The sequence below is a fragment of the Cotesia glomerata genome, linkage group LG2 (assembly GCF_020080835.1).
Source record: "Cotesia glomerata isolate CgM1 linkage group LG2, MPM_Cglom_v2.3, whole genome shotgun sequence".
NCBI lineage: Eukaryota > Metazoa > Arthropoda > Insecta > Hymenoptera > Braconidae > Cotesia > Cotesia glomerata.
In genome coordinates, this window is record NC_058159.1 from 11,351,487 (window position 1) to 11,375,388 (window position 23,902).

Sequence of the window (23,902 nt, forward strand, 5' to 3'; positions counted from 1 at the left end):
AAATAATAATTTATAGAAAACAAAAAAATACAGATATATGCGTCTCTTTTTGTACGGAGCAATAGTACATCGTTCTAAAAAAAGTAATCACTATTTAGTTTTATTATGCATTAAAAACTCAAAAGTAGTATAGAGATTCATGTGAAGTACTTTTTTTTTAATTTTTATTTTTAAGTATAGTTATTTTTTTTTAATTGTTTATCTCAGGTCTTGTATGAAAGAATTTTTTTTTTATAGTCAATGTTATATTTATATAATAAATACATAATATTGATTTTATTATTAATATTAAACTAATGGAGTTATGTATATAGTTAATATAATTTCTTAATTTATGTGACACTTAGTTTTAATCAAACAATGCAATTGATGTTTTATATAATTCATTTTTGTAGACATTTTGTTGAATTGACGTGAGCTAGTCACTCATTAATTTTCATCGCTAAATTGAGACTGTATTAGCTTGAAATTCTTCAAGTGCATTATGCTTTAACATTGAGGGCCTTAGAGAGTAAGCGTAAATTTTAAAACCATTATAATATTCATAACATTTGTAATGTTACCGTCATAAAGTTAAGCTCTGAAACACTTTGTATAAAAAATATTATTTTTTAAAAATATAATTATAATATATGCTTTCTCTCGCTTCAATGTTTCTGCTCAGTCTTTTACCAAAGATTTAACAAAATTCGATTTAATTGGTTTATATTTGTCGAGTGGAAAATTTTCTCGAGAAAGTTTTTATGCATTCCGATAATTTGAGTTATTGCTAATTAAATTCGATCATGCTGTTTTATTTATATAAAAGTTGTACCTGGTTCAAACGGAACCCTAACAACATTAAAATAAAAAGAAAAAAACTATTAAAATAATTATTGTTTTTACTTATTTTTCAAGTTTGTTAATTTTGTATAATTATTATATCTCTCAAAGAATTTAAATTATTATAAAATAACACAAATAATTGAAAACAACAAACGCCTGAAAAATATGTTTTGTTTTTTATTTGTTAATAAAGTACATATTAATAAAAATTATTTGAAAGTATGTACATGAAAATTCTTTACATGAACTAGCTAGAATTCTTTTTTTATATCTATTTATGATTTTATTAAGTATTTTAAATAAAAAATTAATAGGTGTTTGCTACTTTTACTACCATACTGTTACTATGTCATGAAGTTATGCTATAACCATACATTTTTATATAATTTATTGCAAGTAATGAGTACATTGAACTTAGTCTATAAGGAGTAAATTATTTTTTTTCTTTCACCGCCTAATACCACATTTTAATGACAGTTGTACTTATAAGTAAATTAATCTATTGTCGTAATTAATTTATTTATAAAGGTGAACAATAAAATAGCTGCTATAATAATTGAGTGATGAGATTATCTATATCAAGACCTTGCCAGACTTTACAAGTTATATCAACACGTAAATCATTTTTGCAATTCGCGCTTGCTTTCCCCTACCAAGTTCAACTGAACAGAAGTAATAAAACCGCGCGGTTGTTGTCGTCGAGTGCAAGTGTATCGTTGCGGACTTTGCATTGTAACTTATGTTTATCATCTCTTAATTTTCCAAAGTATTCTTCGCTCAGTAATAAGCGTTTTATGAGTAATTGCGCCGATAAAAATAAGAATAACGAAATGGACCGAGATCCAGCTTCTCAACAATTAAATGAATACAAAGAGTCAATGAAGGTATTATTATTTTTATATTCATATCTACGCTTATTGTATATAAATTTATCATCTATATTATTCATCTCGATTTTTATTCGAATCATTTGAGAATGATAATTCAATTTTTTAAAAGTTTTTAGAAGATAAAAACATGTTTATATTAGAAGAATGCTTTCTTACAAAAGCAAGTTAAAAAAATAATTAATGATGCATTGAAACTGGTTTTCTTTAAGTCCATTTATCAATAAAAGAAAAATAATATGCCGTTGCAAGGAAATATGTTATTTAATTTTATACTGAAACTAACAGATATCTGACAAAATTTCAAATTTTTTCTAACAAATAAAATATGATGAAAAATACAAAATGAATTCTCCATTTAGAAATCAAAAAAAAAAAACTCATTTAAGTATGATTACACAATAAAATTAATACATATTTTTTTTAAACAGTTGTTTACTTAACACAATCAATTTTTGATCAAGTAAATTGATTTATTTCTGCGAATTATTTTTTTCTCGATTAAGTGAAGAAATAATAAAAAATTTTTTGTAAATAAAAGGCAGTGGTTCAGTATGGGATTGCTTAATTACATGTAATATTTCAAAACCCAAGGATTACACAGTTGAGAATGATGGCTAAAAATGAAAATTTTTCTTGAAAATCAATATTTGATAACATCTTGCAATAAGATAAGTGATTATAAATATATTACTTAATCTTCCAAAACGTTAACATGACATGCAGTAACGTTTATTATTAAATATTTTTTTTTGAATTGATGATAATTGTAATTTTTTACCATTCATTATTTATCCTATATTATAAAATAGATGAAAGTCTTGAAGTTAGTCAAAGGTCGAAACTGGTTAAAATTTAGGCGCACGCGTAGTTTTTTATTAAAGCATGTATTAAATTTTTATATTAAATAAATTACTTTTTAATGTAATCAAACCAAAAATGTCAAGGTTGGAAATAAAAATAGTTTTCTTATAAAAATTTTTGTTTTTTATTGAAATACGTTTAAAAAATTTTCTTATAGATATATTTTTGAAAGTAACTACAAATGATATCTATTTAACGAAAGTTGAAATTTTTATAGAACCCATTATATTTACAATTCTGAATTTATTATATTTACAGCTCGGAATTCAACCGAAATAAAATTGTGACTTCATTTTATGATTACAAATTATCAAGAATACGTAAATTTTCAAATAAATAAAAAATTATTCTCATTCAATATAAAAACGATTATATTTAAAAAATATCAAAACTGTTTTCATTAATATTTTTAAACCTTGTATGAACTAATCGGATGAGTGCAATCAATTGCTCCATCAACCCCGGGTATTCCAATTGCTCCATTATCAAATCCTAAACGTTCAAAAAGTCTCTGGTTTTCTAATTTTGCTGCTTGAGTTCGAGGCATTTTAACGTTATCACGAATTTTGCTTGCAAGTAAAACACTCACACGAAAATCTATTCTGAAAATTGTTGGTTGTGATACTGTCATGGTATCACCTAAAATGAGCTGTAAGAATAGTTTTATCAAAATATACATCTTTTTGAAAAATAAAAACGCTCTTTTCAGCGTTCTCTAAGTTAGCAAATAACTGTAAATAAGAAATAAATATTCTCAACTTAATTTATAATTACCTGAAAACTTGCAGTTGCATAAAATCTAAAACATATTAATAATATGTTTTCAAACACAAATTGATCAGACCGGAAGTCTTGGTATAATTCGAAAAAAAACACTTTTTTCGGTTTTCTTTCGTCAACGATAACTCACGAACGAATCAACCAATTTTGACCGGCTTGGTGGCGATCGACGTGGTTTTACGATGTTATGAGCAAAATAGTTTTTGGAATTGATCGGTCAAGCCGTTTGAAAGTTATTAAAAAAAAACCACATTTGAAAAAATTTTTTTTCTCAGTTTTTTTAAGATTTCTCAAAATCTATCGGTCCAACTTGTATTCAAAATCTAAGTTTAGTCGAACCCTTTCGAATGGCACTACCCGCGATCAAATTGGTCAAACCGTTCAAAAGTTATGAGAGGTTCACACACACACACACACACACACACACACACACACACACACACACACACACACACACACACACACACACACACACACACACACACACACACACACACACACACACACACACACTCGGGGCAGAAGAGATACTGCTACCGGGCGCGTCTCCCCGAGCGGATGGGAGAACGCTCGCTGTCCTTGGATGACACTTAATCTCTTAGTTGATGAGGTACAGCGGGTAGGAGCCAAGCAAAATAACCAAACAAAATACGCTCCCGTGGACAAAACTCCCCTTTAATGGGTTGGTCACACTAACTGACCTAACAAGACGATCGTTCTCTGCTGTGACCCACTGGGAGTGACCGGAACCTCGTGTCGTAGTTTCCGACGATGCAGGCCACGGCTGATGTGAGCTTGCTCTGCCGAGGTGTAAGTTGCAGCAGTGGATCAGGAGCCAGCCACTTCGGGCCTTGATCAGGAAGTACGCAGTGAGTGTTAGAGATCGGAATCTTCACCGCTCCGAGCGAGTCTAGTCCGTCCGTGTATTCCGGGGCTGGCTAAGTGTCGGCTAGGCCTCAGGGAACTGGGGTAGGAGTACTATCTCCGAGGGTACACCCGTTCCTAGTTATGACAACTCGCTCCGCTCCGTACGATGCGCTGGTAAATCACAAAAGAATGAGTAATTTAATGGAAACTAACATTAGTGAAAACGGGCCGCATGCCCAACAAGCAGCGATTGAAGCAAGCGCTGAAATGAAGAGAACGCAAGCGCTGGAACGCCTGGAAGAGTTGACAAATGAGTTAAATAATCTCGTCCAGTCAAAAGTCAATATCCACAAGGAGATCAAGACCAAGGCGACTAGTGTAACTAACGCCCTTCGAAGGTACAAAAAACTGGATGAAGAATGGCGATTAGCATCGCGACGCAGTCCTCGTGCTACACTGGGGCAAACCAAACAAGTTGTTGTTGTAACTGACGAGACAATGGATACCGGAGCCGAAGGTGACGGTGAGTCGGTCATTGAAGACGAACGAGAAACTGCCACGAAGACTGGAAAGAGGAAAGATCGGACTTCTCCAGACCCAACGTGCAGCCAAGCCACCAAGAGGAAGGACCTGAGAAAAAGCCCTCCGCAAAGAGCAATAATGCAAAGTGACGAACGGACAAAAGCGTCTGCTTGGCAGAAAGTCCAGTCCAAGAGAGAGCAACGAAGGCAAAGGTCAGAGCAGCTCCCAAATCAACTGCCCAAGGAGCCCCGTCCTGAACCTAAACGGAAGAAACCGCGCAAGTGGATCAGGCCAGACGCACTGATCATCCGCCCAGTTGAGCCGGCGAAGTACGCTGAGATTTTGCGTAAAATAAAGAAGGATGTCCCTGAAGAGCAGGTCCGTACTACGGTGGATAAGATCCACAAAACTAGGGCCGGAAACATGCTGATTACGCTCTCTAGGAAGAGCTCCGATAAAGGCCAAGCCCTACAGAAAACCATCGAGGGCATCCTACAAGAAGAGGCCAAAGTGATCTGCAAAGGTCCACAGGAAGACGTCGAAATCCGGGACCTTGATGATACTACAACCAGGGAGGACATTCAAGCCGCCTTGCATATGGCAACCGGAGAATCTTGCGAGGTATCGCTAGAGGCAATTAAGATCCGTAAGGCCTACAGAGGTACTCAGACTGCCGTAGTGACTCTACCAGCAGCTGCAGCGCGGAAGATATTGGAAGGAAGCGGTAAAATCCGGATCGGCTGGGTCAACTGCCGAATTAGAGCCACGAGAAGACCAACCCAATGTTTCAAGTGCTGGCACTTCGGGCATCATGGATCTCAGTGCAAAAGTAGCGTAGACCGATTCAAGCTTTGCATCAGGTGCGGACAAGAAGGGCACAAAATCGCGGACTGTAAAAACCCAGCCAAATGTGCACTATGCGCTGAAAATCCAAGTGCAAAGGACTCCGCCCACTGTGCCGGCAATCACAAATGCCCGGTATTCCAAGAGGCGCTTCAGAGGATGACAAACCAAAGAACATGAAGATACTACAGCTCAACCTCAACCATTGTGAGGCTGCGCAAGACCTGCTCATGCAGACTGTGCGCGATCATGAGCTAGACTTAGTACTAATAGCAGAGCCATACAGGCACCTGAGTACCCAACCATGGGAAACCGACTGCACCACAAAAGCTGTCATATGGTCCTGCGGCAAGCTCCCCTTCCAGAGTATCGTTAAAAATGGCAGCGCCGGCTTTGTAGATGGCATCCGTTTTTACAGCTGCTACGCACCACCTAGCCTCACTATCGTTGAATTCATGGATTTTCTGGATCGACTGACGGAGGACGCGAAGCAGTACTACCCAGTGGCAATAGCTGGGGACTTCAACGCCTGGGCAGTGGATTGGGGCAGCAAACACACCAACGCTCGGGGTAAAGAACTACTAGAAGCTTTTTCTACGTTAGACGTAGTGTTGTTGAACAGTGGCGATGCGCCGACGTGCACTAAAGGCGACGCAAGTTCTATTGTGGATCTTACTTTTGTCAGCAGCAGCCTCATCAGAGGAAACTACGACTGGAAAGTGATGGAGACCTACACGGCCAGCGATCACAACGCGATTCTCTGGGAAGTATCAAAGGACCCAAATCCTAGAAGACCGGCTAAGAAACTTGACATCGTTGGGTGGAAGCTGAAATCCTTTGACCCAAGTGCACTAGCAGCTGCCCTAAATAGTGAACCGCTTACTACTGGATCTGCAGAAGAAATGACCAAGGAGTTGATAAAGAGAGTGTCCCAGGCTTGCGACACCTGCATGCCCCGTAAACGGGGCATGAACCAAAGACCTTCGGTGCACTGGTGGAACGACCACATCAGCTTCCTACGGAAAGAGTGTTTCAAGAAAAGAAGAATATCTCAGCGTGGTTATCGGCGGCATGACTCAGCGGAACTAGTCGCAGAATACAAGAAAGCTCGTCGAGACTTAAACAAAGCCATCAAGGATAGCAAGAAGAACTGCTGGAAAGAGCTAATCAACGAGGTGGACAAAGACTTGTGGGGCAGACCTTACAAGGTAGTCATGGCAAACTTGAAATACCAGCCAATGCCGTCTCCTACGTGTCCTCAACTCCTACAGAAGATCGTGACTGCACTGTTTCCACGACAGCGCGTTTTCAACTACCTGTTGACACAAGACGAACTGAATGATATCCCACCTGTGACGAAAGAAGAACTGATGGAAGCTTGTAACCGCGTCGGGAATAATAAAGCGCCGGGATTGGACGGAATCCCTAATATTGCCTTGAAAACATCTATTAAAGCAGCGCCAGCGTTATTCCTCGATGTCTACAACATCTGCTTGAAAGAAGGGATTTTTCCTCGGAAGTGGAAACAACAACGGCTGGTACTACTTCCTAAAGGAAAAAAGCCACCGGAAGAACCGTCATCTTATCGTCCACTCTGCATGTTGGATACAGCCGGTAAGATACTCGAACGTATAATCCACCAAAGGATAGAAGCAGTTGTCGATCCACTATTAGCAGACAATCAGTACGGATTTCGAAAAGGACGATCAACCCTGGACGCAATCAACCTGGTTGTCGGTATAGCCAAAGACGCAATCGCCGGTACCAGATGGAAGGGTGGAACGAAGAAATATTGTCTGGTGGCAACCCTAGACATCAAAAATGCCTTCAACTCCGCCAACTGGGATCGCATCATGCAAGCTCTTCAAGAGATGAACGTACCAGGATATCTACGAAGGATAGTCGCTAGCTACTTCACGAATAGAGTCCTTAGATATGACACGAAGAATGGTCCAAAGGAGTATGATGTTACTGGAGGCGTCCCGCAGGGTTCTGTTCTCGGTCCACTTCTCTGGAATATCATGTACAACGGATTGCTGAGACTGAAACTACCAAGAAATGTCAAACTGGTAGCGTACGCGGACGACGTAGCCGTAGTAATCGTCGCCAAGCATATTGATGAGATAAATCATATGTTCACGATCACCTTTGAGCGAATTAACCAGTGGATGGACACAGTAAACCTACAACTGGCTAAACAGAAGACCGAGGCTGTACTTATCACTAGCAGAAAAGTGGTGGAAACGATCAATTTAAACGTCGGAGACCAGGAAATCACATCCCAACCATTCATTCGATATCTGGGAGTGATGCTCGATTCCCGACTTAACTTCAAACAACAAGTTGAACACGTGACCGCCAAAGCATCAGCAGTAGTGGCTAACCTAGTACGATTGATGCCCAACATCGGTGGCCCGAAGCAGACAAGGAGGTTATTGCTATCATCAGTAGTTACATCGGTCCTCACGTATGGTATATCCATTTGGTCCGACGCACTTGAGACCCAAGAATCATGGAGGAAAGCATGTCCGGTTTACCGACTGAGCGCGCTAAGAGTAGCCAGCGCCTTCCGAACAATATCAGAGGAAGCAGTGTGCGTCATTTCTGGAACTCTGCCGCTTAGAGTCTTAGCTAAAGAAAGACGGGCCCTTTACCATCGAAAGAGGTCAACTACACTGAGCGCTGAAGAACTAAGAACAGAAGAACGGCAGCACAGCATCTCGCGATGGCAACTTGAGTGGGACGCCGCAGCAAAAGGAAGATGGACACACCGCCTCATACCAAAGATCGACGTTTGGCTGAGCCGAAACCATGGTGAAGTCAACTATTACCTAACGCAGATGTTGTCAGGACATGGGTGCTTTCGAGAGTATCTGCACCGCTTTAAGCACGACGATTCTCCGGAGTGCCCGTCTTGTCCAGGGGTTATTGAGGACGCAAGGCACGTTTTCTTTGTGTGTCCACGTTTCGATCCTCAGCGTGAGGAGTTAGAGAGGATCCTGAACTGGAGAATCCAACCAGAGACAATAGTAGATGCAATGTTGTCGAATCAAACTGCTTGGAACGCTACAAGCACTTTTGCCACAGAAGTGCTTACAGAGCTGCGTTCCATTGAAAGAAAAAGAGCAAATGACAGAAACTAGAAGGAAGGAAAAATAACACCTTAGCCACCAGAAGGAATAGCGGTAGCTGGATCCTCCCCTCACGAAGTAATGCCTGACGGCGGTTTCCATGAGGGATTAGAGGAAAGAAGAAAAGGGGTTTAGGGTTTAGTGGGTAGGGGCGTTAGGGTCGAGTTTTAGTATGACACTGCGTCGAGTCGCCACATATCCAGGCCAAACAACTATGCCTGGAATCCGTAAGAAGGATTCCCCCCCCTAAGATAAAAAAAAAAAAAAAAACACACACACACACACACACACACATACATACAGACATACAGATACCATCGCGGGAATAGTCAGGGAAGCTTCCTAGGACCTCAAAACGTCGAGATCTGATGAAAACTCGATTTTCGAAAAACGGAGTAAAAACAATAACTTCCCGATTTTTGAAAATTTTCAATTTTCTTAGCGGGAAGTTAAAAATATGAAAAACGTCATTTGTTAGATTAAAAAAAAACTTTAAAAAATATCAAAAAATTCATATTTTCCACTCGGAGAAAAAAGTATTGCTATTTACCACGATACAGTATAGTGACGATCACGATCTCCGCATGACTATACTTTAGATGCGCATATGCCCAATCTAGTGGATCGTGATTATCACGATCCACATGGATTCGGATATCGAGTGTCTATATTGCTATGGCTTATAGATGATTAGTTGTCTTGAATTAAATATTGATTATATTTTATTGCAGATCATTATTTTTTTGGTATATTGTTGTTATTAACATGAATACAAATTCCTTTTGTAGCTTGATTAGTTAAAAATTTTCGTGTAGATTATGACAGTCAAGAATTGGGTTAGGTTTACAAATGTTTAAATAATGACTTACAGCAGTACTGTTGGAATTTATCTCATATGACTTTTTTTTTATTTCTACAAATATTATTATTATTAGTCTAGCAATTTGTATTATCGAAGTATTCATTTAAAAGAAGCAAATATTTTTATCATAAGAAAAAAATTTTTTAATGGAATTTTTACTCCTTTATTACTGTACATATTTCATACAATAACATATTTTTGTATAAAACAGTATGGGATCAAATCATTTATGCTAAAAAAGACTTTTATGAAAACAAAAATTTTATTTATTTAATACAATATATAATGTACATTGTTTTTCCTCATCAACGCAGTAGAATTATATACAATAACCACGGACACAGCATTAACACAGTTAACATAGGAAGATTTATTTCTTTACTAGCCTTCAAAAATCGACACAAGTTTTTCAAGATTTCACTTGAGTAATTTATCAACAACCCAATCATCTATATCGCTATTATTATTAATTAACTAATTTATGTAATTATTACTATTTCACCACCAAAATTGTAAACAAATCTACTCGTGAGTTTCAGACTTGGTTATGCGTGGTGGCGCTGAAGGCGTCGTGGATCGTGATAATCAGGATCCGTTTCGCCGTAGTAAGGAAACGTTTCTTTATGATCACAATACGTTTTGACATATTCACATACCACGGCAAGTGAATATAAGAATCCGAATTATTGAGTATATCAGGTTATAATATTGTGAAAATGACAATACTGTTTTGAGCAAATCAAAATACTACGTTCACGATCCAGTGGATCGCTACAATAGCAATACTTTTCTCTTCGTGCAAACTTTTTCTTTTATTTGTTTATTTTTATTCATAGAATACGAAACAACTCACCAAAAATTGATAGACCAAGTAGATGGATTTTATTGACGATTTTCTATCAGAGCACAATTCAAGTTAACATTTAAATTGCGACAACTGTAGTTTACTTTTAAAAACATGAAACTAAACAATTACTTGCGATTTTTATATATTTCAAAACTTTTTGCAGTGAAAATATGTGAACTAAGCTGAATTTAACAAAGAATAATTTTTAACTTCCCGCTAAGAAAATTGAAAATTTTCAAAAATCGGGAAGTTATTGTTTTTACCCCGTTTTTCGAAAATCGATTTTTCATCAGATCTCGACGTTTTGAAGTCCTAGGAAGCTTCCCTGACTATTCCCGCGATGGTGTCTGTACGTCTGTATGTGTGTGTGTGTGTGTGTGTGTGTGTGTGTGTGTGTGTGTGTGAACCTCTCATAACTTTTGAACGGTTTGACCAATTTGATCGCGGGTAGTGCCATTCAAAAGGGTTCAACTAAACTTAGATTTTGAATACAAGTTGGACCGATTCGGACCGATAGATTTTGAGAAATCTTAAAAAAACTGAGAAAAAAAATTTTTTCAAATGTGGTTTTTTTTTAATAACTTTCAAACGGCTTGACCGATCAATTCCAAAAACTATTTTGCTCATAACATCGTAAAACCACGTCGATCGCCACCAAGCCGGTCAAAATTGGTTGATTCGTTCGTGAGTTATCGTTGACGAAAGAAAACCGAAAAAAGTGTTTTTTTTTTCGAATTATACCAAGACTTCCGGTCTGATCAATTTGTGTTTAAAAATATATCGAAGAATTTAAGAAACTGCGTCGAATGCTGCCAACCGCGTGAAAATCGGTTCATTCATTCAAAAGTTATTGCGGTTTGAAAATTCAAAAAATAGTGTTTTATTAAATTTTTATCAGACTTTTGAGCTCGGAGAGCTCAAAACTATACGAAAATTATATCTTTGAGCTATTCGAGTTCAAAATTGTAATACGTGCAATTTTGAGCGCTTAATTACAAAAGTAGCGGGAAGTTGCAGAGATGGCCTTCAGGGTCAACCGTTTTCCTAATTTTTAACTTCCCGCTAAGAAAATCGAAGATTTTCAAGAATCGGGAAGTTATTGTTTTCACCCCGTTTTGCAAAAATCGAGTTTTCATCAGATCTCGACGTTTGAAGGTCACAGGAAGTTTCCCTGACTATCCCCGCGAGGTTGTCACGGTGTCTGAATGTATGTATGTGTGTGTGTGTGTGTGTGTGTTTTTTTTTTTTTTTTTTTTTTTATAGAGGAGGTAATAGTATATTACACACCTAGGGAAGTAAAGTAAGAAATGTCTCAGATCACATGTAATTGTTGGCCGAGGCGAAGCCGAGGTCAACAAACATGTGATCTGAGGCTTTCTTATTTACTTCCCGAGGAGTGTATACTATTTTTTTGTCCGACGAAGGCGGAAAGCGGCAACTTAGTTTAGCGCAGCGGGACGAAAGTTGCCACTTTCCGCCCGGAGGGCAAAAAAATACATTTACGTATGCCAGGACTAGGTGTTGGTGCCTGGGTATGTCTCAGAAGTCAATATTATTTTGCAACAATACCGACTAAACATCCTCCTCTCTCCTTTACCTATAGATGTTACAGGGAAGACTGGATCAGGACCACGTTAGCATTACTTCAATCCAGTCCATGTTGTGTCTCACGACACCTACTTCTTGCTACTACTGGTTTCTAATTCCTCTCTGCGATTTTTTCGTTTAAAAAGTGCTGCGCGTAGGCTGCGACAACTGACCAGTTTTTTTCTTTTTTGATCATGCAGGTGACCAAGCTCTCAGAGGAGAGCGTTGTGCCTATTGTTTCTTCGGTGCTGATTCTGTCGTCCTTCCACCGATCACACTCGAAAAATGTGTGCTCGGCGTTGTCAATTTTGTCTGGGCAGTATTTGCACGTTGGTGTGCTTTGCAAACCCATCTTGAAAAGATAGGAATTGAACTGCCCATGTCCCGTCAATAGCTGGGTCAGGAAGAAGTCCGTGTCCCCGTGCTTTCGAGAGAGCCAGACGTTGATGGTTGGGATCAGGCGCGCTGTCCATCAGCCCGTCTCTCCCGATGTCCATCGGTCCTGCCACTCTTGCTGCGTTTCCGCCTTTATCCTCGTTCTTGCGTCCTTCATGTTTTCGTCACTATCTTTAGCGTCATAGAGTTTAACTCTCTCGAACGCTAATAGGTCGATGGGCGTGGCTCCCGCAACGACCAATACAGCCGCTTCGGAAACTGTGCGGTAGGCACAGGCAATCCTGAGAGCGCCTCGCCGCTGTACTGCTGCTATCTTTCACCGGTAGGTCTTCTGCTTTAATATGTCTGCCCATATCTCAGCTCCATAAAGCAGTACCGAGTGGACTGCTTCTAGAAGAACTCTTCTCTTTTTTGTTCTTGGTCCCATGGTGTTGGTCATAATTCTTGCTAGGCTAGACACCGTCTTGCTGGCTTTCTGGCATGCATTATCGAGGTGTTGGCGAAAAGATAGTTTCTCGTCTATCATTACCCCCAGATAGCGCAGGGCCCTTGTTGATGTTAGTGTTGTTCCTCCCATGTCCACAGCGAATGGTTTTGGGAACCATATTTGACGAGTCAGAACGACCATCTCGGTTTTGTGCTTGGTGAGTTTCAGGTGGTGTTTATCGAGCCAAGTCTCGACGGCATCAATGGTTTCCCGAACTAGTAGTTCGGCCTCCTCTACGCTGTCTACTATTATCGTGGCCGCGACGTTGTCTGCAAAGCCCGTTAGCTCTACTTGCTTTGGTAACAGAATCTTAAGAAGCTCGTCATAGTCGGCGTTCCATAAATCGGGCCCCATTATTGAGCCTTGCGGCACGCCAGCCGTTATGGCGTATTCTTGTGGTCCTTCTGTAGTTTCCGCTATTAGCTTTTTTTCTTCAAGGTAGTTGTCGATTAATGCCAAATTCTCTAGCTTTGCATCAAATTTGTGTTCCAGAGCGTCTAAGATATCTCCCCAATTCGCGCTGTTAAATGCGTTTTTGACATCTAGCGTGAGGAGAATGCATACTTTACGAGCTTTGAGGCTACCAGTCCATGCTTCTCTCGCTGTCCCTACGACTGTCTGGATCGCGCCGACTGTTGAACGTCCTTTCCGGAAGCCATGTTGGTTTGCGGTAAAGCCTCCAGTACGATCGATTTCTTTTCGTAGTCTTCCCTATATAAGCTTTTCAAGCAATTTCCCAGCAATGTCCAGCATCCAAAGTGATCTGAACGACGAGGGTGTTACAGGGCCACCTTTGCCTTTATCTAGCAGAACCAATCTCTGCCGCTTCCAGACCGCGGGAAACGTGCCAGTTGCCAAGCATACGTTGTAGGTATTCAGGAGTATGTCTGGGTATTCCAGGGCTACAGTCTTGATCACCGATGCTGGGATGCCATCAGGGCCGGGTGCCTTTCCTGTTTTGAGTGACTTGGCCGCGTCTTGTAGTTCCTTAGTTGTGAAGGGTGTTACTTCGCTGTTTTTAGTGTAGTGTTTCTTCTCCCGCGGCGGGTGTTTGGGGAAAAGCTCCGCTACAATGCTGTCCATTAAGGCTGGAGACTTCGGCGCCTCTGGTGGAGCCTTTCCAAGTTGTTTGGTGACAATTTGGTAGGCTTTACCCCAGATATCTTTATCAAGGTCATTACAGATCTCTTGCCACAATTTCGCTTTGCTTGCTTTGATTGCCCGGTTTAGGTTCTTTTTGGCCTACTTATACTCGCTCAAATGTAGATCTTGATTGGGAGAGCGTTTCGCAGCTCTCGTTGCTAGCCGACGTAGTCTGTGGCATTTTTTCCGGAGTTCTGCTATGTCTGTTGACCACCAGAACGCCGGCCTAGGGAAACTCTGATTTTTCAGGCGCGGCATAGAGACGTCACATGCGGCAGTAATTTCTTTCATCGTATTTAGCACTGCCTTTTCCGTCTCGCTGCAGGTATCCGGAGTCGGGTTGTTCTGAAGGACAGACCAGCTTCGAGCAAGTGAAGCTTGCAATGCCTCTGGATGAAGCCTCTTGGCATTCCATTTCCGCTTAGAAAGGTCGCGTTGTGAAACCAAAGCAGATGCCAATCCAACGTTGAATGTCACGAACTGGTGATCTCTGTCGCTGTATTCTTCGGATACAGTCCAGTCTTCGATCATGTTGGCAGTCCTTGGAGTCGCCAACGAGATGTCGAGGATGGATTCTTGGTACCCTGGTCTTCTAGAGGTCGTGGTGCTCCCGGTGTTCAGCGCTATAAGGTCGAGTCTAGCCGCGACGTCAGCGACCTCGTTACCTCTGGTGTCGGAGAAAGCAGCGCCCCACTCAGCCGATTTAGCGTTGAAGTCTCCGGCTACGATGACTTCGCCGTCGAATTTAGTGACCGTATTTTCTATATTTGCCAGTTTCTGTCGGAACACACTAATCCCTTCGTTAGGTGAGGGAAAGACGCTCATGAAATAGGTTGTGGGGGTTTGAATCCAGACAAAACCTGCTCCACTTCCGCTGTTGTTGATGGTAACGCTCTTTGTGTTCACAATCCAAATTGCTGCCATGCCAGTTTCGTCTGCGAACCATGTTTTACCTTCGATGTTTAGATATTGCTCGCAGATAAAGCAGACGTCGATTTTATCTTCAAAGACACGCTGGCGCAGCAGGTTTTGCGCCAAGGCGCACCTATTCAGGTTGCCTTGTAGTATGCGTGTCATTTCTGCCCTCTCGTGGCTTCTACAAATGCTGTGCGGAATGCCTTGCAAGCTCCAGTGCTAGAAATATGACATAGACCATCCTGGGCATTTTTGTTCGGAGCACAAAGGAAGCATTTTGGCTTCTTCGTGCAGTTTACGGCCTTGTGGTTCTCTCCGCCACATTTGTAGCAGCACTTGCTTCTGTCTGGTCCCACACACTGACGTGTTTGGTGTCCAAAACCAAGACATTTAAAACAGCGTGTTACTTTTGCAACTGGACGTATACGACAGTTCACCCAACCGATCATTATACGGGCCTTGTCAAGGGCCTTAATCGCACTGGCCTCGTCTACTTCGCAGAAGGCTGATCGATTGCCTCGTGGTGTGGGTTTTGTCAAATTTACCCGTTTGACCTCCAGGCTGTCAGTGAATTCACGTTTAAAAGCTTCACGGACTTTGCTCTCGGTAGAGATTTCATCCAAATCGAGGATCTCGATCGTTGTTGTTGGTGTTAGCGTCTTGACTGTGCCGATGCTTGCAGTGGCTGCCTTTACTGCATCGATGAAAGCTTTGCTGTCTTCGGTCTTTCGAGCCATTTCAAGGAGAACGCCTCCGTGTTTCGTCTTTTTAATAGACTTTATGTCTACGCCCGTCTCGACAGGGCTTACCTTGGCCTTGATTTCCTTGATGAGATCGGCGTATGTTCGCCCTTCAGTTGGTTGGACAAGCACAGCTTTAGTTCTTGTCTTCTTCCTCCTTGGTTTCTTGGAGCCACAGTTGTTTGGCTGGTTTTGGGCTGTAGCAGATTGAGCCGCTGGCTCCTGTTCTTTCTTTTTCTTGTTTTGCCGAGTCACTTTGGTCCAGGTTTCATCCCGGGCTGTCTTTTTCTGTGCTGGCTTGTCAATTTCTGCGGAAGGACTGTGCGTGGACAGCGGCCTCTTCTTGTTGTTGCCCTCTCCTTGCTGTGATAATTTCTTAGGAGTGACCAGAGGTGGCTGTGATTTTTTACTCAGACTCGGAGATGTTTGAGTCGTTGATGCCGACGTCGTTGGTGATTTGTTGGCTAGCCTATATGCCGTACTAATAGACGTAACCAATTTTCTGATCTCATGATGGAGATTCTTCTTGTCTTTTATGAAGTCGGCTAACTCTTCGATCTTGCTGCCGAGCCTCTCCATTGGTGACTGTTGGCCTGTAACGGTCGGTACAGAGTTGATTCTTCCTCGGTAGGTTTGATTAGTGACAGGAGCAAAAGGTCCTCCACTTTTTGGAGGAATGTTGCTCAGCTGTTCGTTCTCTGCCATCTGGGCTGATTTCGTTCTCTCTATAACCTTGCTAGCATTGCTAGACAGCAGAGACATGGGGTCTAATCCGCTGTTCAAACGGTCGCTTCATAACGACGACTTTAGGCCCGTTTGCACGCCTTCCCTCGCCGGCACTGAGGTATCCCCTCTCTGCACCGTAGACGATGTTTGAAATTGATCTGTCATTTTCATATCATCTTTTGCTAGGTTTTGGTCCACCCCGAGTATTCTATTTCCTCGGTACCCGACGCATCTGACGTGCAGATATGCCGGACATTCCCTTATCCGCCACCTGGGGAGGCGCCCGATGCGGGACCCAGCAAGCCCGATACGAGGTGTGTATGTGTGTGGGTGTGAAAGTATGTGAACCGCTTATAACTTTTGAACGGCTTCACCGATTTTATCGCGGTTGGTGCCATTTGAAAGGGCTTGACTAAACTTAGATTTTGAAAACTATTTGGACCGATTCAGATCAATAGATTTTGAGAAATCTTCAAAAAACTAAGAAAAAAAATTTTTTCAAATGTGGTTTTTTTGGAATAACTTTTAAACGGCTTGATGGTTCATTTCCAAAAACTGATCAGCTTTTAACCTCAAAAAACCACGTCGATCGCCACCAGTCCGGTCAAAATCGGTTGATTCGTTCGAGAGATATCGTGAACGAAAGAAAACCGAAAAAAGTGTTTTTTCGGAATAACTCTGAAATTCCTAGTGCGATCAATTTAAAATTTGAGATTCTTTGTGAGGCTTGAAAAACTGCGTCGAATGCTGCCAACCGCGTTAAAATCGGTTTATTTATTCTAAAGTTATTGCGGTTTAAAAATTCAAAAAATAGTGTATTATCAAATCTTTATCAGAGCTCGAAGAGCTCTAGCAAAGCAATCTCTTTGAACTTATTATAAATAAATTATAAGAGCTCAAAATAACTTATAAATTGTATTTTTGAGCTCGAAGAGCTCAAAAACGTCATTTGTGCAATTGTGAACGCCTAAGTATGGAATTAGCGGGAAGTTGCAGGGATGGCCTTCAGGGTCAACCGTTTTCATAATTTTTTTTTTTTCAAAATTCAAATTAGAATAATTTTCTAGGATATTAATACGTCGAAACCTGCTAAAGACTCGATTATCGAAAATTGGGGTGAAACTAATAACCCCTATTTTTTTTTAAATTTTCAATTATCTTAGCGGGAAGTTGAAGATGTATACTAATCTTAACTGATGCTTGCTGTAAATATATTGACCCAAAAGTATAAAATCTATCAATTGCATACTTCAAGATTTTTGTCCTCTATCTATGTTACCTAGCACATGTATAGGTCAAAAGAATTGATAAACAGCATTTTTGAATTATTCGATGCATTGAACATATGGTTCGAGAAAAGTGTCCTGAAATTATTCGATGCATTTATTATATAGTTTGAGGACATTTTCCTGAACTATTCAAAATGCATTGAGCATATAGTACGAGGACATTGTCCCGAAAGTATTCAATTTATTGAACATATAATTTGGAGACATTTTTTCTAAAAAATGGTATATAAAAAAAAATTTTCTTTTTAAGCTATAAGGTAAAAGCCCCAATAGATGATCACGTACCAGTATATGATCACTCCATGTATTTGTATATCTATATTCACAAATATAGGTATACAAATACATGGAGTGATCATATACTGGTACATGATCATCTATTGGGGCTTTTACCTTAGGAAAAATAAATACAGAATGAAAAACAAAAAAACAAGTAGTGGCTCAAACTATACATTACACATACGTATATATATATATATATATATATATATATATATATATATATATATATAGCATATATATATATACAAAGTGTCCCAAAAGTAACGGACGCCATTGTAGCATCTGATCAAAAAAATAATTCTGAGACGAAAAGTCCTTAGCGATTTTTCAATTAACGGCATGGATAATTAATTATTACTTAAAAATAACGTCTCTTTATTTGTGAGAGAGAGAGCGTCAGTGTCTAGTAAAGTATGTGCCAAACAAAGACACAACTAACTGTATGACTAACTAGCTTCTATAGCTAACGTAGTCACACATATTTACTTACACATTCACACGTGCAAGCGTCTTCATTTGGAACGCACTTGACTGGACACTAGCGCTCTCTCTCTAACGCATAAGAGGACGTTATTTTAATTAATAATTAATTATCTATGCGTCTGATTAAAAAATGGCTAAGGACTTTTCGTCTCAGAATTATTTTGTTTATCAGATGCTACAATGGCGTCCGTTACTTCTGGGACACTCTGTATATATCTATACATATATAATGAAAGTAGGTTTCGTAGACCGTCAATCACGCAAAAACTACTGAACGTATTGACATGGGACTAGGACCATTCGACGCGGAATGAATTGTAGATGGTTATAGGCTACTTATTTTTTCGAATTCCATCAATCATTCACCATTTTATTTCTATTTAACTTTAATAAACATTTTTTCTCGCCAATAAAAACAAAAGACGAGCATTTTTCTTCAATTCATTTGTTTATTTATCGATATGAAAGGAAATAATTTGTATTACGTTTCTTTTTTCAGAATTTAGTTCCATCTACCTACGCATGGGCAGACGCGTGGGTGGATACGTAGGCGGATGCGTGGGTGGATGCGTGGGTGGATGCGTGGGTGGATGCGTGGGTGGATACGTGGGTGGATGCGTGGGCGAATGGGTGGGTGTAAAATATACATATATTAGCAAAATAGGGTTCCTTTGACTAAAGTTAACGTCAAGACTACTGAAGCAGAATTTTTCGTAGATGGTTATAGGCACTTATTTTTGGATTTTATCAATCCTTTCTCATTTTTTTACGATTAATTTTTATATACATTTTTTCGCGCTAATAAGAACAAAAGACTCATTTTTCATTCATTTGTTTTTAATACGATTTTCTTTTGTTTTTATTACATAACCTTTATATTTTATTGATTGAACATCATTTAAGAAAAGTTGAAGAAAAAAGCTAATTATCTCATGTTAAATTGATTTTTTATAAAAAATTGATGTCACGGAGAAAATTAAAATTTTAGTTAACAGAAAATTTGTCGCCCTTTAAGCTAGGCAGATTTCAACTTCACTTATGAGACCTGCAATTACTTTAACTGAAACTTTAATGCTCATTTCAACTTTTTTTCTCCGTATCAATGATTATTAAATTTTGTAAGAAAGCCACGGAAATATTATAGTGATTGCACATCGAAAGTTACAATGAATATTAGCTAGAAAAATCAAATGGACAAAAGGTACTGGCTAATTCGATGGAATTTGGAATCTGTGCAAGTCAAAACAATATCGATGCTTACAATTCTATCCACGAGGCATATTTATGTTCATACAAAAATAAAAAAAAAAGGAGAATAATAAAAATCGGAATAAATAAAAATAAAAATGAAATATAAAATTTAATTTATTTCCTTTTACAATTCGCCCAGCGAAGCGGGTGGGCGGGAACGGCTAGTATATATATATAACCATACAGGAAAATACGACGGGGCCAGATATGGGCCACGCTTGGCGCAATGCTGTCTATCTCTGGCCCATGCTTGTAAACCCGCTTTGGCCCAGCTTTGGTAGAAGTCTGGAGTGATAACAGGGTGCCAAGCTTGGTTGCCAAGACTGGCCCAAGCATTATAACCAAGACTGGCCCAAGTTTGTTAACCAAGACTGGCCCAAGTTTTTAAGCCAAAGCAAGCCCAGGCTTATTTACCACTATAGAATTTACTAAAAGAAGTCGATTATAAAATATATTTAGAATTTAATTGTTTAATGTTAAACCAAATTAGTATTAAGAACCCAATTTCGAATAAATTAAATTCTCTGAAATAAAATAGTAAAATTCTACGAAACGGTTAATTATTTTGTATAAAATGAGTAGTTTTTAGTTGAAATGATAAAAAAGGAAATTTTTAATTGTCATTGATTTATTTCAATTTTGATGTAGAGCTAACGCAAGTTTGGACGATTTAACTCTTAATTTAGACCTCACTTTCGCTAAGTAGAGAAATAAAGTGAAATTCGCATTTGCCCTAACCGAGATTCGAACCTGAGCCGCGCGCTTGCCAGACCGATAACTAACCCCTATGCCGTACGACCGATAAGTTGATATACATCTCATCATTCATATGAACTAAATCTATATGGTGACGGAGTGTGACGGTTTATTATTAATATAATTTATGTTATTTAATATTGTGTTTCGATGAAAATGATATATTTTTTACAAATGTTTAGGAATTAAAAAAAAGCAAAAGTCAAGTTCTTATATTACTTTAAACTTTGTAAATCATTCTGTATATTTTTAATATCATATTATAAATTTTAATGTTTAAAATTATTAATATTAAAAATTCAACTGTAAATTATTATATTTTAATTTTTTTTAAGATCATATCAATTTAGACGATACACAATTGTTTTTTTTTTAAAATAAATTTTCAATTTCAGCATTTGCTATCAAATATTCGTTAAGCAATAAATATTTACTGTTCCAAATTCTGTTACTTAATGATTAATTAAGTTTGGATTTTCTATTAAATGACCAAAGTTAGGTTGCTCAATTCTGGCTCAAGTCTGGGTTTCCATTCGAAAGCCAACCCGTTCGGCATAAAAGTCAGGAAGATGACATAATGTTGTCTGAAACATGTTAACTTTTAGAGCTCAGCAAAATGTTGTCTTTTCGATAACTTTTTGCCGATGTCATTTTAAAGCAATCTCAATGATAACTAAATGATGACTTTTCGAGGACTTGTGTTGGTATCTTTATGACATCAAAGGGATAATTTTCCAATGTGTTTATAATGACCTTCTTACTATCAGCTGATTTTTATTTATATTGTGTTCCCTGTAACCTCAAATAATTCCAAGTGTCAGTGTGTGAAATAAATAATAAATATATCATTTGCAATAATACCGAAGAGAAAAATATTCAAAGAATTATCAAAAAGTCAAAAAAATAAACGTTTACGCCAATTTCAAATTAAATCAGAAAATTTATTAGATGCATCTACCAGTAAAACTTGTGAAATTAGTGAATCTAATTGATACGTTGCGAATAATAAAAATGTAACGGATAATAATAATTTAAACTGCAGTATTTTAGACAATATTTACAACAGTGAAATTAATAATCCTATTAATAATAATGATATTGAAAATATTAATGATAATGACATTGAAATGAATCATCCCATTAATAACAATGATATTGATGATAATAATAAAATCAGTGATACTAGCGATGATAGTGATGATAGTAGTCCTGATGAAAATTTGGATGTAAATTTAAGTTTATCAACAAAACTCTGTCAGTGGATAACTGATAATAATATTTCACGTGATGCAGCGGGTAAAATTTTACGAATATTGAGAACATCGAACCACGAAGAAGTTGTTAATCTGCCGTTGGATCCTAGAACATTACTCGGTACACAAGAAGCACCTATAATAACCCGTAAAGTTCCTCCTGGTGAATATTATCATTATGGACTAGAAAAATCATTAATTGATCAATTCAAACTAGTTGATTACCGTACTCTGCCTAATTCTATTGTCATCAATATTAATATAGATGGATTGCCAATCGCTAAAAGCTCAACCAGCCAACTGTATCCTATCCTTGCTCAAATTCATCCTAAAGTTTCTCGGCCATTTGTTATAGGAATATATCATGGCTATGAAAAACCCAATAGATGCAAATTATTTTTGGAAGAATTTTTAAATGAGTACACAAACTTAAATACAACAGGTTTTACTTACAAAAACCGTCATTTTAACGTCGTCATAAGGGCTGTTATTTGTGATAGTCCAGCAAGGTCCTTCGTTACTTGTATAAAATTACACAATGGATATTATGGATGCGGAAAATGTAGAGAAGAGGGTGATTACAAAGATCATAGAATGTTATTTCTGAACGTAAATGCACCTTTACGTACGGATCAAAATTTTATTGATCGTGTTGATGAAGAACATCATACTGGCGAATCACCATTTGAAGAAGCAGGTATAGGCATGGTTTCCCAGTTTCCAATTGACTACACGCACAACTGCTGTCTTGGAGTGATGAAAAAGATTTTGGTAACGTTTGTAAAAGGTCCTCACTTTTTCTAATTTTTGTCTTGTAAAATTTTTATTTTACAGATATTCCGCTTAGAATCATAAGGGATTACTCTCGTCAATCAAGCATTAAACAACCGTCCCCTCCCCCTATTCAACCTCTTGCAGAACTTAAAGATGATGATGACCAGATGTCTTTGCTTGGTTCAGATACTCATGGTCACGGCTGTTGTCGTAAGTATTAATCCAGTAATAAAATGTTCAGATTTTTACTTGTATTATCACTATCATACATTTTTCAAAAACTTTCAATATTCATGTTTGGACAGGAAAAGTTTTGAGTGAACTAAAAAGCTTAAAAACTTTGATTTCGTCGATTTATCTAACAATATCAGATAAAAATAATAATGCCAATAATGATACTGTCAAAGAAACAGTAGATTTTGGATTGTCGATCCAAACTCGAAGTCAGTTGGCAGGATTTGAGAGTAAAATTCAAAATGTGGTCGCATCTACTCAATATGTAAGTTTTTTTATTGCAAATTTAACTTCCAATCTATAAACTATTACTATTGATTTCATTACTTAAGAAATTAATTTATTTTACTTTACGATAATCAATTTATCGCTACTTATTATTTATTTATGTCCTACACTTATTTTTTTTAAATGCTATAATTTTATTCTTTTACTTTTCTTTGATATTATTTCAAAGCGAGAAAATATTAAACAGCTTGGTGGTGCAAGTTTCGAAAAGCATGTAAGAAACACATTAGTGTTTACTGTTTCTGATACGATGGCATATAAAATGAGTTGGACAGGTGTCCAAAATACGATTAAGATCGACGGATTAACATTTATAAAATTGATTAAAGGTAAAGCTTGCCTATCCTATAAATAACGCAACTATTGGAACTCCTAAACTTTTATTTTTTTCTGACTCAGTTTGTCTTATTATATTGAATAGAATATGAATTAGTTAAATCGTAATGTAAAAGTCCCAATAGATGCTCATGTACCAGTAAATGATCACTCCATATACTTGTATATCTATATTCACAAATATAGATACATAAAGTGATCATATACTGGTACATGAGCATTTATTAGGGCTTTTATCTTAATTGTAACATTATACATTCAAAATTATGTAAAAATTATATTAATAACTTTATACATAATTCTATTTTTTCAGAAACAATTTTACAAAAGTGGAGTGCCTCTGATAAAGAAAAAATTGAAAAAGTTATCAAATCATGGTTTCAGCATGCTGGCGATCGCCTTAAATAACTTAAATAATTATAATAATTACTTGAGCCGTAAAAGTATTTATAACTTTAATCATAAGATTATTTATATTGGTATGTAATATCGTTATTATTCATTGTGTTATCAAATAAACAATAATTAAACCTA

General features: G+C 38.0%; 1 protein-coding gene across 5 annotated transcripts; it reads left to right on the forward strand.

The window, feature by feature from the left end:
• The first annotated feature begins 964 nt into the window (after nucleotides 1–964).
• On the forward strand, nucleotides 965–23,902 carry LOC123275484. 5 transcript variants are annotated; one of them, XM_044743636.1, is made up of 5 exons: nucleotides 970–1,709; nucleotides 22,571–22,720; nucleotides 22,816–23,009; nucleotides 23,202–23,361; nucleotides 23,682–23,902. In XM_044743636.1, the coding sequence occupies exons 2-5, from the start codon at nucleotides 22,678–22,680 to the stop codon at nucleotides 23,774–23,776; spliced, it is 492 nt and encodes a 163-aa protein (XP_044599571.1). In that variant the 5' UTR covers nucleotides 970–1,709; nucleotides 22,571–22,677; the 3' UTR covers nucleotides 23,777–23,902. The 5 variants fall into 5 exon arrangements, 3 of the variants coding, with proteins under 3 accessions (XP_044599571.1, XP_044599569.1, XP_044599570.1); XM_044743634.1 differs by lacking the exon at nucleotides 970–1,709 and adding an exon at nucleotides 20,977–22,507; XM_044743635.1 differs by lacking the exons at nucleotides 970–1,709; nucleotides 23,202–23,361 and adding an exon at nucleotides 20,977–22,507.